We start from the raw sequence: 14908 nt of genomic DNA on the forward strand, positions 1-14908 counted from the left end.
ATATTTCACCAAGAAATGTACATAAGTGATGAAAATACTATATTGTGGCTCTCTTGTAGTGAATGTACAGGGAAATATATTTTAATTGGACTAATAAAGTTGTCTTAATAAAAATACTGTTAAGTCTGCATGTGCACATGTATACACAAATAGTTTTTAACCAGAGTATCAGTTGTTGACTAGAAATTACAGAGAAAGTTATTCTTTCCTCTTCTATCAAGTGACTCTCAGGCATTGACACCTTACCTTTCCCCCACCTACACAGTCTCCTTCAGGTGTTTACATCAAACTTGAGTGAAACAATTGTTCCAGAAGCAGGTGGCTAGAGTGGCCTGCAGGACGGTTGCTAGGGCAACTGACACTGGGTTGCGATGGAAAAGCAAATCCCTCCTCCTACGCAGTTTCAGTCTTGGTCCTTAATTTAAGGCAGGAAAATGGTGTATCTCTGAGATGCTTCCAACTGCTGAGACTCTACAGGGTTGGGGTTGCAAACTTGGAAATCCACGGATGCGTTCCACCTAGTGTGTATGTATGTTTATGCAAACAATTTAAAGGGAATAGAAGCCACCGCATTTCATTACATACTTACATGTGTATGGGAATCACTGAATATTAAGAACCATCTCCTTAGAGGGATAACTGCATTCAAGTGTCGTTTTATCGAGACCCTGAATTGTAAGAAAACAAAACAGCCATTTCTGGCAGAAACATTTTTTTTCCTACTTTATCCTTGAGTGGTAAACTTCGATATTGTTGTGAGTGAGGAAAGTTAATATCTTTTATTCAAAATTATTTGCATGAATACTTGTAGCCTAAGGATGGTTATCTAGTTGATTACTCTAGTGTGAACATAGTGGACCTTATAAAAAAGAGACCTTCCCTGTCACATTGACCTTTGAATCTTTTTTCTCCCTGTCCTTTCCTATGTTTGTAATTCTTCCGAAGTTCTGCTGTATTTTCATTCAACCAAATACAGAATTTATTTTGTAGGGAAAAAGAAAACCACTTGGATGCTAAGAGTCTGAAATCTGTTTGCTCATGATTGTTATTTTATTTCAAAAGAGGTCATCAATGCATTTAATATTTAGACTCATGTGGGCACCCACCGGCCTTTCATACCACACAGCGGGCTTGTCTCTGCCATAGTGCGGACGTGGCCGCTCTTGTTCAGGATCTTACCAATAAATGCAAGTGGACCCAACTGAGGGTAGAGAGTCAAGTAGGGAAATTGCTGTTATTGTTAATTTTAGCTGTGCTTTCTGTTCTCTTCTTTCTATCAAGCATGAATACAAGAAAGATCAAATGAGGACATATCAGAACATCTTGACAAAGCCAAATCTGCCATCCGTAAATGAACGATAAATTTTAAAAGAAATATAAAGTCTTTAAACGCAAGTTTCAAATAGACCGTGCCAGTCATCATTCATATTTGCCATTATGAGATCGATGTCTCAACCATGTAAACAATTTTTTAAAATTGTAATAATAAAATAGACGTATTAAAGCAATTTTATAATGTTACCTTTTATATATATATTTATATGTCCTTTATAAGATTAAGCAAGGACACTTCTATATCTAGGTTGCTGAGAGTGGAGGTTGAGTTTGGATTTATTTATTTATTCTTACTGAACTATACTTACATACAATATTATGTTAGTTTCAGGTTTATTACAGCAATCCGACACTGATGTACATAACAGAATTGTCACTACGATGAGTCTGTTAGTTATTTCTCCCTACACAAAGGTGTCACAGCACTTCTACCCACGTCCCTTATGCTCTGTATCACACACCTGTGGCTCATTTATTTTACAACTGGAAGTTGGAAATGAGTTTAAACGACTTAAAGTATATTCTGAAAGAGGGGGGAAGTTAACCTGTCCTGCTTCTCTATCTGTCTTTAATTATATTTATACAAGATACTTATTTTCAGACTGTTTGGAGTACATTATTTAAACAAGACCAATGTACTTGGGTCTCAAAACTTCTAACTGGAAATTATTTAGAAAGCCTGATAAGGTTAAAACACTTCCATGTGGCACTTCACTAAAATTTATGTCTCTTCATTCTGAACACTGTCTTCCATAAAACATACTAAATAGTGTCGTCTAATAAGGACCTGTCTTTGGTGGAGGCTCCGACGGCAGCACCTCTCCTGATGTCTCTGTAGGGTCCATCTCAGTGCCCAGGATGCACCCAAAACACACTTATCAACTCACATTCTATTGGCAATACATTCAATTATTGACTTGACACTCTGTCTTTAGACCTATTAATCAAGCCGTGGTTTCACTGTCCAGTTACACTGGTTTTATTTGTTTGTTTCTGATTTGCCTCTACTAAGTGTTAAAGCCTGGTTTCTACTTTTTACATGAAATACCAAATAACAAGCCCAGTTAATGGACAGAAACATTTTAGAACATTTAGAAAAATTTGCCAAATTTTTATTTAAATAATGTTTTAGATTTTAGTTCCCAAATCAGTCAGTTATGTTTAAATCAACTCCAATTCCCATCATAACTAAAGATCTTAAAAAAAAAAAAAAAGACAAAAGATTTGCGGTTGTATTTAGGGGAAGATATTCAGCCATGGGTAATAAATGTCTTCTACAAGTGTATAGTGTTTTATTTCAGAAACACTTGTCTTAATTGCCAAGGCCTAAGAGCTGTTCACTGCAGAGACATGTGAGGGTGGCGATAGTTAAGACGCTTTCAACGTGCATAATGTTAATTTATTCCAGTGTTACAGAAAAACGCTTGTAAGTAGTTTTCAAGGTGATATGTATTTTATGTAAATATGGATTTTACATAACCAAAAATGTTACACAAAATATACCTGTTTGGAAAGGAATTCCTCCCTTCAATTCAGTTCAGGCATCATTAACAGGTAAGTGATTGACCAGGAGCTTCATAGAAGCTGCTGTGCTGAATTCTGGGGCCACAATGATGAATCAGAAAATCTTTATGCCTGTAAGTGTAGAGTGTGGTTAAAAGCATTTATACCTGAAAGAACATAGAAGGAGATTGACTTACTTTGGGGCAAACCTCCCTTTAAGGGATATACCAATCTTCCCAGCCATTCTGCTCTTCAACACTATTTAAATTTTAATAGGAATGTTTGAAATATATGACATTTGTCTAATTTTACAAATGCATTTTTTTCCAGAATCAGAACTTTGCACATCACTCATGTTAATAAAGGAAAGAGCTGATCACACTGAAAAGATTTGGGTTGTTTACTGTGGAAACAGAATAGAGTGAAGGCAAAGCAAACAGACAAACAAGAAACATACATATGGAATTGGATTGTGACAAGTCTGCTCCAAGACTCTGCTCCTTTCTACCTGTGTGACCTTGGACAAGTTACGAACCTCCCTCTGTCTCACTTTATTCATCTGTAGATTTGGTGTCATAATTCAAAGACCTGCCTCCTAGAACTGTGGCGCTCAGTTGAGCTAATGCCTGCAATGTGCTGAGCACATACGTTGCCTGATGTAAGCGGGATGAAGGCTGACTGTGGACGTTGTCTCTCAGACAAGTCCCTTGCATCCCTCGGGTCCCACTGTCCCTCCCAAATCGCTCGTGATCTGGTCACCACTCTTCATTCTTCAGTTCTGAGCCTAGCTGGCACCTCCTTCTGACAGTCTTCTTGACCCGACTTTGAGATAGTGGATGTCTCTTCCTGTACGCTCAGATTTTTGTAGGTGTACACCTAAGGGCATTTGCTTCACTGAATTAAATTACTTGCCTACTCCTCCATGCTTTTCAAGAGACAAAAACTTAATAAGAGAGGAACAGTATCTGTCTATGCTCAACACGAGATAGGACTACAGTAGAAGCTTCCAATATTGCTGAATCAAAGAACCATGAGGGTTAAAATGTCAGACCTGATAACTCAGGATAAGAGGCAAGAAGGAACACAGAGAACCTTGTCTGAAAGGAAACTTAATTAAAAGCGGACAAGGGGTGAAAGAAGGATGGAGAGAAAAAGATGCAGAGGAGACAGACAGGTCTTGTAGTAATTCGTGACAAAAGATGGTGATTGTTAATGTCAGAATCTTTTTAGGGCAAGAGGTTATTTCATTCTCAGGAACCCACTGAAGAGTTACCCCCTCATGGGAACAAATCATCAGAAGGCTCTTTCTTCCTTTTCATCTGAATAAAATATATTTCTAGATCCCCTGTGATTCAGGGACTTTTCCAGAAAGATTTAGCTCAAGGCCATATTGTAAGAAAATGTGATACTTGGAACCCAGGGCTGTCGGACAGCATCCTGCAAGACTAACACGTTTATTCTGGGAATATGGAAGCTCAGGACAGTCATTACCGAGAATGTTCCAACTTGAAGTAATGAATTTGTATTTCTTTAGATAAAAGAACCATTTTCTTTCTGGCAGGAATGAAGGAAGGAAAACAGCTTCTTCTCAGATAACCAGGATGCCAGCCGTGGAACACCTCTCTCTTCCTTCCTTTAATTTAATCTTCAGAATATACAGAGAAACAGCAACAGAGATGTAAACTTCATTCTGTTATCATGCAGTCAGCCTTCCTCAAGGGGCAGGAATAAAGCAAGATGCTTGCCTTCTGCATGACGTCTCTGCAAACTGTTAGATTTTGCAGTGATACCCAACTTCGCCTCAATCTCCACAACCTCAGTCTCCTTTTGATGGCAGGATTATCCTCCTAGCCTCCTCCTCCGCCGTCATCTTCAGTCTCACACTTCTCCAACCCCTTCTCCACATCACTGCTGGGGATGGCTGTAAAGACTGGCCTTCCTCCCTTTGCCTGGCTTTGCCCACACGCTTGGTGCTCTCTCCTGCTTCCAAGCTTGCTGGTGATGCTGTTTGCTTTACTGAACACCTCCCATCCTTATCCACTTACTAATTTCCTTCTCTCCAAGGGGTCAGCCCAAGAGTGCCTTTCCCTGTGGGGGAGCCATCCTTTGTGGTACTCTCCAGGCTGAATTAGGTGTTCTTTCCTGTACTCATGACACTCTGTGATTCCGTCTACCTTAGAGACTCCGAGGGATTCTGATTATGACGCTTCTAATTCATCATCGAACTGTCAGGTCATTGAGGCCGGACTATGTCTTATTAATCATTATGTCCCTAGCTCTTAGCTATGTGGTCCCGGGCACACAGGAGGTACTCAGAAACATTTATTGAGACGGAGCCATCAATTTATCATAGGGCTGCAAAAAGTATGGTCTCTCATCAGAAATAAGGATTCAAAGTGTGGGACAGCCCACACTTCCTGAGATCTCTGCCCAACCTAACTACAACCACAGAGAGAACAAAAATCTGACTTAGAGATTTTTTTTTTCCTTTTCTTTCTTATTTCTAACATATTCATGTTAGTAGGGGAGCTAAAATAAAAGTGACAGAGAAGAATTAAGCTGGGTAGTTAGAATTACTCAGACAATTGTGAGTTATGTTTCTTTCTAAAAAAATTAACATAAAGTAATTAATATGTATGGCAAATAATATTCACATCATGCAATCAAATAGTTTAAAATTTTAGCCAGCAAACATTTTCAGGTCCCTGTCTATATACCAGACATTGCTCTAAAAATATCAATTCATTTCATTCTTACAACGGCCTTAAGAGGTCAGAGGAACGACAAATTTGGAACTTCCTTTCCTGTCTTGTGATATTGGGCTGACTGCTTCTGCCTCCCTCCAGCAGAAAGATTTTGAATCGAAGAGAATAACATCTACAGAACAAAACATTCTTTTCAAATGTCCTAAAAGGTATCAAAATATGTCCTGCAATATTTCTCATCTCTAATGTGCTTGTATAAGAGAAAACATGATAATGTGTATATCTGAGTGAATTTTTTTGTACGGCACTGGAGTATCCCATATTTAAAAGCAATCACCTGATAGAGCACAGACAGCAGGAAATAGAATACTTGCAGGATCAAGATAAACCCACGCTTGTCACAGCATAAAGCAGGTATCATAACAAAATCTTACAAGTATTCTCATTTCTCCTTATCGACGTGTCTAGTCAAGAGTGATGATTCATTGCAGGTAGAAGACTTCAAAAGAGCAGACCGAAGTACTGACCAGCTGAAGAGCCACGAAATGAAGGCTAACAGCACTGAGTCCATGGGAATTACACGTGGGGTCCTTGTTTATGAATTCTCAATGGCAAGGAATTTGCAGAAATTAACGAACATGAGTTGGAATACAGCTGCGACAACTTTTCTCATTTTAAAAGGAATAGTACAGGGAGGAGGAAATGATGAAATTAATAAATCAGAGGAACACTTTAGGCCACAGGATAAAGTTAGCAAGTTTGTACCCGTGAACGTGAATGACGTCACAGAGGGCTTGCTTGTCAAATTTACTGATGCCAAGCGGTCTAGAGAAACGACTAAGGCTTTGGATAAAAGCATCAACATTTAAGACCATCTGGTTAAACCTCAAATTCACAAAATTAGATTAATATATGCATATATCATTTGAATATCCCACTCACATGTCACAGACCTTTTTGAGCATCTATTTCTGATTTGGCCTTTGGGATGCTCCAATCACCATCACTTCCTCCAGTTGGAGGTTCATCAAAGCACATACTCCCTTTCTCATATTTTTCTTATGTATTTATTGGTTGGTTTGTTTCCTTTCTGATTTCACCAGACAGTCAAATGCATGAAAGCAGTAACCTTGTTTAACCTGTATTACTAAGAGTGAAATAAGACCACTAAGTAAATATTTGTCAAAAAAACAAAATGCCTACTTGGTTCCTTCTCTTAAAAAGAAACTTGACACGTGCAGATTGGGAAAATACCATGGTGGTATTTCCTGGAAACATGACATTTGGGATCAGAAGAACTGATGGTTTTGCCACCAATTAGTCATTTGATTTTTGATAAATTATGTAATTTCTCCAGGAACACTTTCCTCATCTGTAAAACTGGGTTAATAATAGCCAGCCTCTCAGAAGGGTTTAAAATAGTGTATGTAAAAGGATTTTGTAACCTATAAAACACAAAACAAATGTGAAGAATTATGATTGGTGGTGGGGTGGGGGGGTCAACTAAAGACTCAACACGAATCAACAGTGTCTTGTGACTTTTGAAAAAATAATTAGATAAATATATCGATTGCCTCCAAAGAATAGTGTCCGTTTTCTACTGGCAAGACCCAAACCAAGTAGATTACTGTGTTTGCTCTCAGTTGCATACTAGGCAAGATATTGCCAGTTCTCTAAAGGGAGATCAACGGAACATAGATTGGGGAGATAGTGTGATTTGGAAAACAATGGAAATGATTGGGGGAAAGGTGAATATGGGATGCATGGAAGGGGATGATGCTTATTTTGAATATGTGAGGATTATCACGTGGAAGATGTATTGTGTGGAGCACCAAGATGCAAACTAGGAATTGAGGGTAAAAGACTGAGAAAGGCAAATGTTGGTTGAAGACCTTGTTTTAAAATAAGGAACAGTTTTCTAAACTTTAGAGCAGTCCCATGATGGTGGTGACAGTGAATTGTGGTGGACACCTCCAAACTAGGTGGGAATACATTAACAATATTATCAGAAGGCTTCTAATATGAAGCTGAAGTTCAGGCTAGATGATTGCAGGGCTTCCAAGTCCAGGATTATAATCAATCAAAGGCAAAATTCCTATCATGGTTATTGAAAATGAAAGGATCAGGAATGCACACTCTGAGGAATCCCAAAACGCTATTCTTAGGGACAAAATCAGTCCCTGAGAGAATGGCAGGTGACATCAATCCCGAGTCAATGAGAAGAAAGACCAGCGGGATGTGGGATTCCCCCAAGAGCGCACCTCGCCCGGCTTGGACCACTGCATCCTACTGAGAACGTGTTCAGTGCTGTTGGGTGTGTCGCTGCCTCCTTGCTTGACGACTTTAACTATGATCACAGTTACGACCCTTGGTGTCTTTCAAGGATTTGCTGTTGTGTTTCATTTGTCGCTTGCTGTTGCAAATGCAAATTTCAGAGAGGTATATATCCTTCAATTAAAAAAAAAAATTGTCTCCCTCCCCATTGCGGTGGGGATGGGGTGGGGGGGGGGGGAGCGGAGGAGATGCCCGAAAGATTCAGCAAGTGCTAAGTCGGCAAAGCCAAGCGAATGTTCAAATACTTGCCTGAAATGACTTGCTCATTGTCCGGCTCGAGGAACACAGCGACCTCCGCCCCCCTCTCCCCGTTCGCATTACTTTCTGTTGACATTACCCACACAAATGCATCCGCAAACCCTACATTAACCATGTGCGGACAGACCTGTCATGTCCACAGACCTACCCGTGTCTTTACAGAAACTGCACTTGGGAAATGCAGGGGGTGTGGGTGGGGGGCGGGTAGAAAAGGAGGAGATTGAGCCCACAGACACATAGGTTAAAATCATTTTCATTACTTGGTTTTTTTCCCCCCCTTTATTTCAGCCCCAGCTCTCCGCGGGCGCGGGAGGAGGCTGTGGGCTGCGGACGCAGCGCTGAGATGAGGAGTCATTGCGCCCGAGCGCAGCCGAGGTGGCTTCCCCTCCCCGTGCCACCACGGCAGCCTCCGGCGCCCGGTCCCTGGATGCTCACTCCGCCTGCGCTCCTCCCGGCGCGGCGTCGCCTGCAAAGCCAGCCGAGCCGCCGCACAGGTTGCCCGGCGGCGGGCCCGGAGGCATTGGCCCGGGGACTTCGCACGTCATCCTCGGCTCCGGAGCCCCTGCTCGCCGCTCGGCGCTGCCTCCCCGCCGCAGACCACGGCGCCCATGGGGCAGGGGCCCAGCCGCTTGCAGCACTGAGCCGCCCCGGACTCGAGCCCGTGATGTCCGGCGCCAAACTGGAGGACTCCCCGCCTTGTCGCAACTGGTCATCCGCTCCGGAGCTGAATGAAACTCAAGAGCCCTTTTTAAACCCCACCGACTATGACGACGAGGAATTCCTGCGGTACCTGTGGAGGGAATACCTGCACCCGAAAGAGTATGAGTGGGTCCTGATCGCCGGCTACATCGTCGTGTTCGTGGTGGCGCTCATCGGGAACGTCCTGGGTGAGCGTCCCCCCACGCCCGGACGGCCCCCCGCGGAAGCTGCCAGGTCCACGCCGCCCCCCACCCCCGGCTGCAAAGACCCCCTCCTCCCCTGGGATGCAAACAAAGAGGTCGCTGCGCTCAGGGTGGGGTTTTCTATTTAAAAAAAAAAAAAAGTTTTCTGATTTCACTGAGCCTTGGAATGGTGAACCCTTTTTTTTTTTTTCTGGAGAGAGAAGCGGGGAGCCCCATTTCCTTCCCGAGCACCCAGGTTACAAGCGCCGGGAGAGGGGCAGCGGCAGGGATCTCCAGGTAGATTTGGCTGAGTGTGGGGAAATCAGTCATCCTTTTGCGGAACGTGGCCAGGTGACTCCGGGGTCTTGGGGAGAGGTCAAGCTGCTGGGGTGCAAAGCTGTGCCCCTAAGGAGCAAGCTCTCTTGGGCTGTGAGCTGAGCACAGTGCCCTTTGGCCAGGAGGTTGAGGCTCTGTCTAGAGGTGGTAAGGAAAGGGCAGGGACTGGGGACGGAGGAGGGGGCAGGGGGTGCGCTGGCGCACGGAAGCTGAATTAAACAGGAACCATGCCGGCAGTGAGCGAGAAGGAGGGGCATCTGAGAAAAGTACCAAGGAGATCGCAGTCATTCATCCAGCCACCCATTCATTCATTTATTCACTCTACCAATGTATTTTGCAGAGCACGCTTGCTTCTAGGCTCAGGAAATTATTTGCAACCGATTTTTTCCCTTCCCACATGACGAAACCTAGCTTAGTGCTAGGCTCTGTTTTTCCCTCTCTAGGTTTGTGTGCAAACACAGATTTCCTCGCCCACTCCCCACCTCTGCAAAATTGCCGATGGTTGAGGGGAGGGGGGGAGCGGATGTAGCAGCGATATGGTGGCTGTGGTGACGGAGTAAAGTAGCATAGCTGGGAAATCCACTTTTTAAAAGGACCTTTGGAAGGGAGGGACCACTGAACAAGAATTGTGAATGGAAGGAGCGTGCACCTTGATGAATGGAGAGTGGGAGGCGTTTAAATACAGAGGGCAGTGTGGAGAGAATCTCTGTTGAAAATGACAGGACAAGATGCTCTCGGTTTTCAGCTATAAAAAGGGTGGGAGGCGGGAGGTGAGCGAGGTTAAATAGGCTGGGAGGCTTTGAAATCCAAAGCAAAGAGTTCGTAGCTGCTGCGGAGGATGATAAGGGAATTATCAGGCTTTCAGCACTGATTTTTCCCTTTTCTCCGGAAGTGTGTCAGTCTGGGTAAGAAGCATTCAAAGTGTGTCCCTCACCAATTCAGCCTGCGGAGTAGTTGGCAGTCTGTGATTGAGAGGCACTCCTGAGAGAGTTGGTAGCATATGATTTGATAGGAAATGTAAGAATCTTCTGAGAACTTTAGTCTGTTTCTTTCTTTCTTTCTTTTTTTTTTCAGGCTATTTTTATTTGGATACTTTTTTAAAAAAGGCAATCATAAATCTTTTGAGGGTGCAAACAAGGTAGATGAAGATGGAAATCCACATGACTAGGGCCATTTATTGAAAAGATAAGTCTGTTCATCATGATGCTTTTCTTGTTTCCTTCCTTCTTGTCATGAGTCCTTAGAGTTACAGCAATTAGGATGCATGGTTCCTAGCACAGCAACGTTTCACTGCATTATGCTAATACTTCATGACAAAGGAATAGTCAATATTGAACATCTATTGAGTACCTACTGTATGCCAGATCTCTCCACATACACTCTCTCACTTAAACCTCAGAGTAACCCACATTGGACAGAAGCAAAACTTAGAGAAATGAAATGACTCTATTAAGGAACATGATTTAAATTCAGTTCCATTTCTTCTGACCTTAGCTCCAGAATTCTCCATTGACATTCAACTGTAGATCTAGAAAGTATATAGAGAATGAATTCTTTGCCCCTGGTGTCTACAAGCCTACTAAATGTACTTCCTGTTTTTCCCTGCATCTATGTTCATTGTTAATAAATTACCATGAGGGGTTAATGGTTCTGTCATTCTCCACCCCTCCCCCCAAAAAAGAACCCATCCAGAGAGGAACATTATTGCATTGCAGTAAAATTTTGACATGTTTTGCAGGAATAGCTCCAAATCAGAATTATTTTCCTTCCCTAATTTTATTTCAGGCTTAATCTCTGTAATACAATTTTCTCCTTTTTGCTGTTATTTCATTCTGGCTTCACAGATCTGTGATGCATAGTCTTCATATTTTAATTGCACCGTTTAGAGGTGCAGGTTTGCTAGCCTGAGAAGTGTTTCAATCTCAAGAAGGAAACACCTCTATAGTAAGGCTACTTGTTTCATAATGTCAAGGGAGAGAGCACTGTCCACAGCACCAAGTGCTGAAACGGGCAATTTTATCTAGCTTAAAAAAAAAAAAAAAAAAAAAGATTTACTCAAAACCCTCCGCTCTGAGGAAACTGACAGCTGTTTTCCTTAGGACCCACTGACACTGAAATCCTCTGTGGCTGAATTGAAACCCATATTCTTTACTGACATATGCCCTGAAAGTTGATGTGGTTTAAGTTTGACATTTAAACAAATGAGCAGTGTCATTACTCACAGACAACTTCCTGCTCTTTGAAGTCACTGTCAAATCTGCAAAACGGATTAGATCGAGAATTGCTTTCTTTGCCCCCCTGGTATAAGTAATTCTATGCAGAGAGTGGCAGGACAAGAAATCACATTATTCACTCAAGACAAAGAGGCAACGTTGAGTATGAAGGTGAAACACCACAGTGTAGGCAACAGATATAATCATTGACCCTTCAGGTCCATTCACAGTTTGCACTTTCATGTAACTGATGACTTGGAAAATCTCAACCTTGTTGAAATTACAAATATAATGTAATCAGTTAGAAGCCATTTCCCCCACAATGCCCTTTGGTGAAGTGATTTGACAATACATACCCTGAGCAGAATGACAAATTCTTCATCATACCCACTGCTTTTTCTACTCTCCAAGGAACCTCTCTCTTATTATATTCCCTCTCCTTTATCAGATGCTTCTTTCCAGAGATGGAAAATAGTTTCCTGGAAAAAATATTGACAAAAGTCACCCAAAATATAGCAAAAAATTACTTTACATGCAATTTCATGAATTTATGTCCTCTAATGAAAGACATATATTAGACATATGTCTAAATATAGAATCTTAAGTCCCAGGAAGGAAGATGGGACAGGTTCTTTTTGGAAGCAGTGTTTTTCCAGCATCTTCAAAATTATGTCCCATATAACCGTTTCCTAAGTATGTCTTGTAACTTTAGCCAAGTAGATGCATTCAATTACTTGACTAGGACATTTTGAGCAATGTTAGGTTTTGAAAATGAATGTGGTGGTGGGAGAGGGTTCTTGGGGACACTCAAGGAATGACATATTTGATGTAATTCCTACTCCTTATTCCCTGAATGGAATGGAGAGATGGGTTCTAGTCCGTTCAAGCTTTAAACATCTGGAGGAAACGACCAATTCTCTGCTTCTTTTACTTCTGCGTTCAAAGAGATCACGGTTTCACCTGGACTGTGTCCACCCTCCTTATGGTTGTCTTCATATGAAAAATGAGAAGAACCTTCAACAAATGACATTGGTCCAGCCGTGCTTCCTGCTTCTGATGTGGCCATTAGCAAGCTACTGATCTCTCCAAGTGTGGCGTTTCCAGTTGAAATTGTGCTTGATAACGCCTGCCTTGTAGAAATCCTATGAGGCTGGGATATATGAATACATAGACTGGTAGAGTAGACATCCAAATATATATGTATGTGTGTGTGTGTATACATATATATATACATATATATATGTATATATGTATATTTTTTTTTCTTGACACAGTAGACACTAAATGCCAATTTCTATGCCTTGATTCCCACTCCCTGATGGGACTGGCAGCCACTGTCTGCCTCCACGGCCAGTCTGTATCTCTTTATGGCCTCTACTCCTCCTGAAAGCTGTCAGCACAGTGGGGTGGCTCTTGTTACTCTTCGACACCGGCTCCACCCACCCACCCATCCCGCGAACAGGTTTTCGGTGTCTTCATACTGACTATTTATCATTGCCTTCCCACCTCTCTGTGAAAGTCATTCCTCACTACCCTGACCCCTTTCTCTCTGTTGAAATGTGCCTGGACTCAGTTCGAGTCACTCAGAGTTCGTGAAGCGTGTGTGAGCGGCTGCACCAGCATGGACGCATTAACCAGCCCAGGCGCGCGCGCGCAGGTACGCGCGCAGGTGTAATACGTTGATTTCACTCAGTTGCAACACACTGCCTGTTAAGAAATGTAAGCTGGGTAGGTGGGATAGGAGGAAAGGAGGAATGTCTGTAACACGGTGGCTCCTTACAGAGGTAATCACATCAAATGCTCCGGGCATGGAAATGGCAGTTTCAAGTTCCCGCTACTCCGAAGCCTAACAGACCTTTCTTTTCTGCTGGTCCTAATGCCCATCTCAGCGCTGTGGTTGTTATAAAACTCACCCTTTCCTACACAGCAAGCAGAAAGAGGCTGCAGATAATACATTACTCATCTCTGCCAAGACCCGTCAGAGGCCAGGAATGGTGACTATAAAAGGTCGTATTAACCATTAAGTTTTAAACGTGTGCGATTTTAGTTGCAGAATGCAGAGAATGCTTAGCTGAATAAGAATTAAACGGATGCCTCCACATGTTTACTAAACTCATAACCACTTAGTCGTACCCGGTAAAATAAATCATGTTTTTGACATGAACAGAATCTCAGTGATAACTTTTTAAATGGCTGTCTCACTGGTAACAGCAACATTCATCATGGACAGACAATAATGAGATAACACAATAATGAGATAATTTAAATGTAATGGGTTCTTTGTCTATTTGAAAAAAAAAATGAGGAAAGTGAAATAATGAAAATAACACCAGTTTTTAACAGGGGCTAAATCTAACACTCAAATACAAATACATCAAGTTTTTGAAAATTTTCTTGATTTTTTTTTAGGTCAAACATATATATTGTATATATTTATATGAATTTTTATTATTTCAAATTTCAGAATATATTTGCAAATCGTCATGCACTGCAGCTACGTTAGCATTCTAAGGGCTTAGAATTCTCACTCAGATCCTCAAACTGCAGGAGTATCTACCACTGCTGTTACCTCACTAATGAAAGGAGCTCTTTCCATCTTTCTTCTTGCAGCGTTCCGACACCCCAAAACCCTCAGGGATGCTGGCTGTGTTAAGCAATGGCTCACTAGGTAAGGGTCAGTCAGTGACATGTGATGAGTGAAGCAAAGGCTATTTCTACATCTCCAGTCCCTCTTCTCACTGCAAAAGGACACGCAGGATATTGAGCAGGTACATATGCCAAGTCCTGGAAGCAAGGTTCCATAATAAATAGATGTATTTCCTTCCTGCCTCCTAACAAATCTATAACAAGGAGATGAATAGCTTTGATTTACAAATAAGAAGAACGAAATTCAAAAAGCTGTTTAACATCTTCCAACGTTTAGTCCGACAGGACCTATCAGCACCAGGGTTCAAATATGGCTTTCTCAGGCTCCGTCGTGGCTCACCCATGTTCTATGACTTCATCCTGTCTCTGTCCCGCGCTTCCCATCCTGACTGAGACTCAGGGGAGAGGAGAGAGAACGGAAAGGATGCGTAAGTGTGCCCTCCAGACGACGCGCAGAGCTGGGCTGGCGGCTTGCCATGCTCTTCCTCTGACAGACCAAGCTCTTCGGCTCGGAGGATGAGCTCATGTGATAAGCTAATCAAGGTCAGGCTAGGGTTACTCTGCAGGAGAAAACTTCAAGGTAAAATAGGTGTTGCCAAAAATGCTTTTGCCTCTGTGGGGTGGGGAGGGGGGTGACTCACTGGATAAACGTTAGATGATTGTGGCTGCGGGTTACTTTCTTATCGAAGGTGCTGTC

At 42.3% G+C, this 14908-nt stretch overlaps 1 protein-coding gene across 1 annotated transcript in view; it reads left to right on the plus strand.

Moving 5' to 3' along the window:
- Positions 1-8736: 8736 nt before the first annotated feature.
- Positions 8737-14908, plus strand: part of HCRTR2 (hypocretin receptor 2) — an 81835-nt gene continuing 75663 nt past the window's right edge. The window contains exon 1 of the mRNA XM_032463315.1: positions 8737-9022. Coding sequence (XP_032319206.1) covers positions 8800-9022 — 223 coding nt within the window. The 5' untranslated portion in view covers positions 8737-8799. The remainder of the gene's footprint in view (positions 9023-14908) is intronic.

The sequence above is a fragment of the Camelus ferus genome, chromosome 20, assembly GCF_009834535.1.
Source record: "Camelus ferus isolate YT-003-E chromosome 20, BCGSAC_Cfer_1.0, whole genome shotgun sequence".
NCBI classification, from domain to species: domain Eukaryota; kingdom Metazoa; phylum Chordata; class Mammalia; order Artiodactyla; family Camelidae; genus Camelus; species Camelus ferus.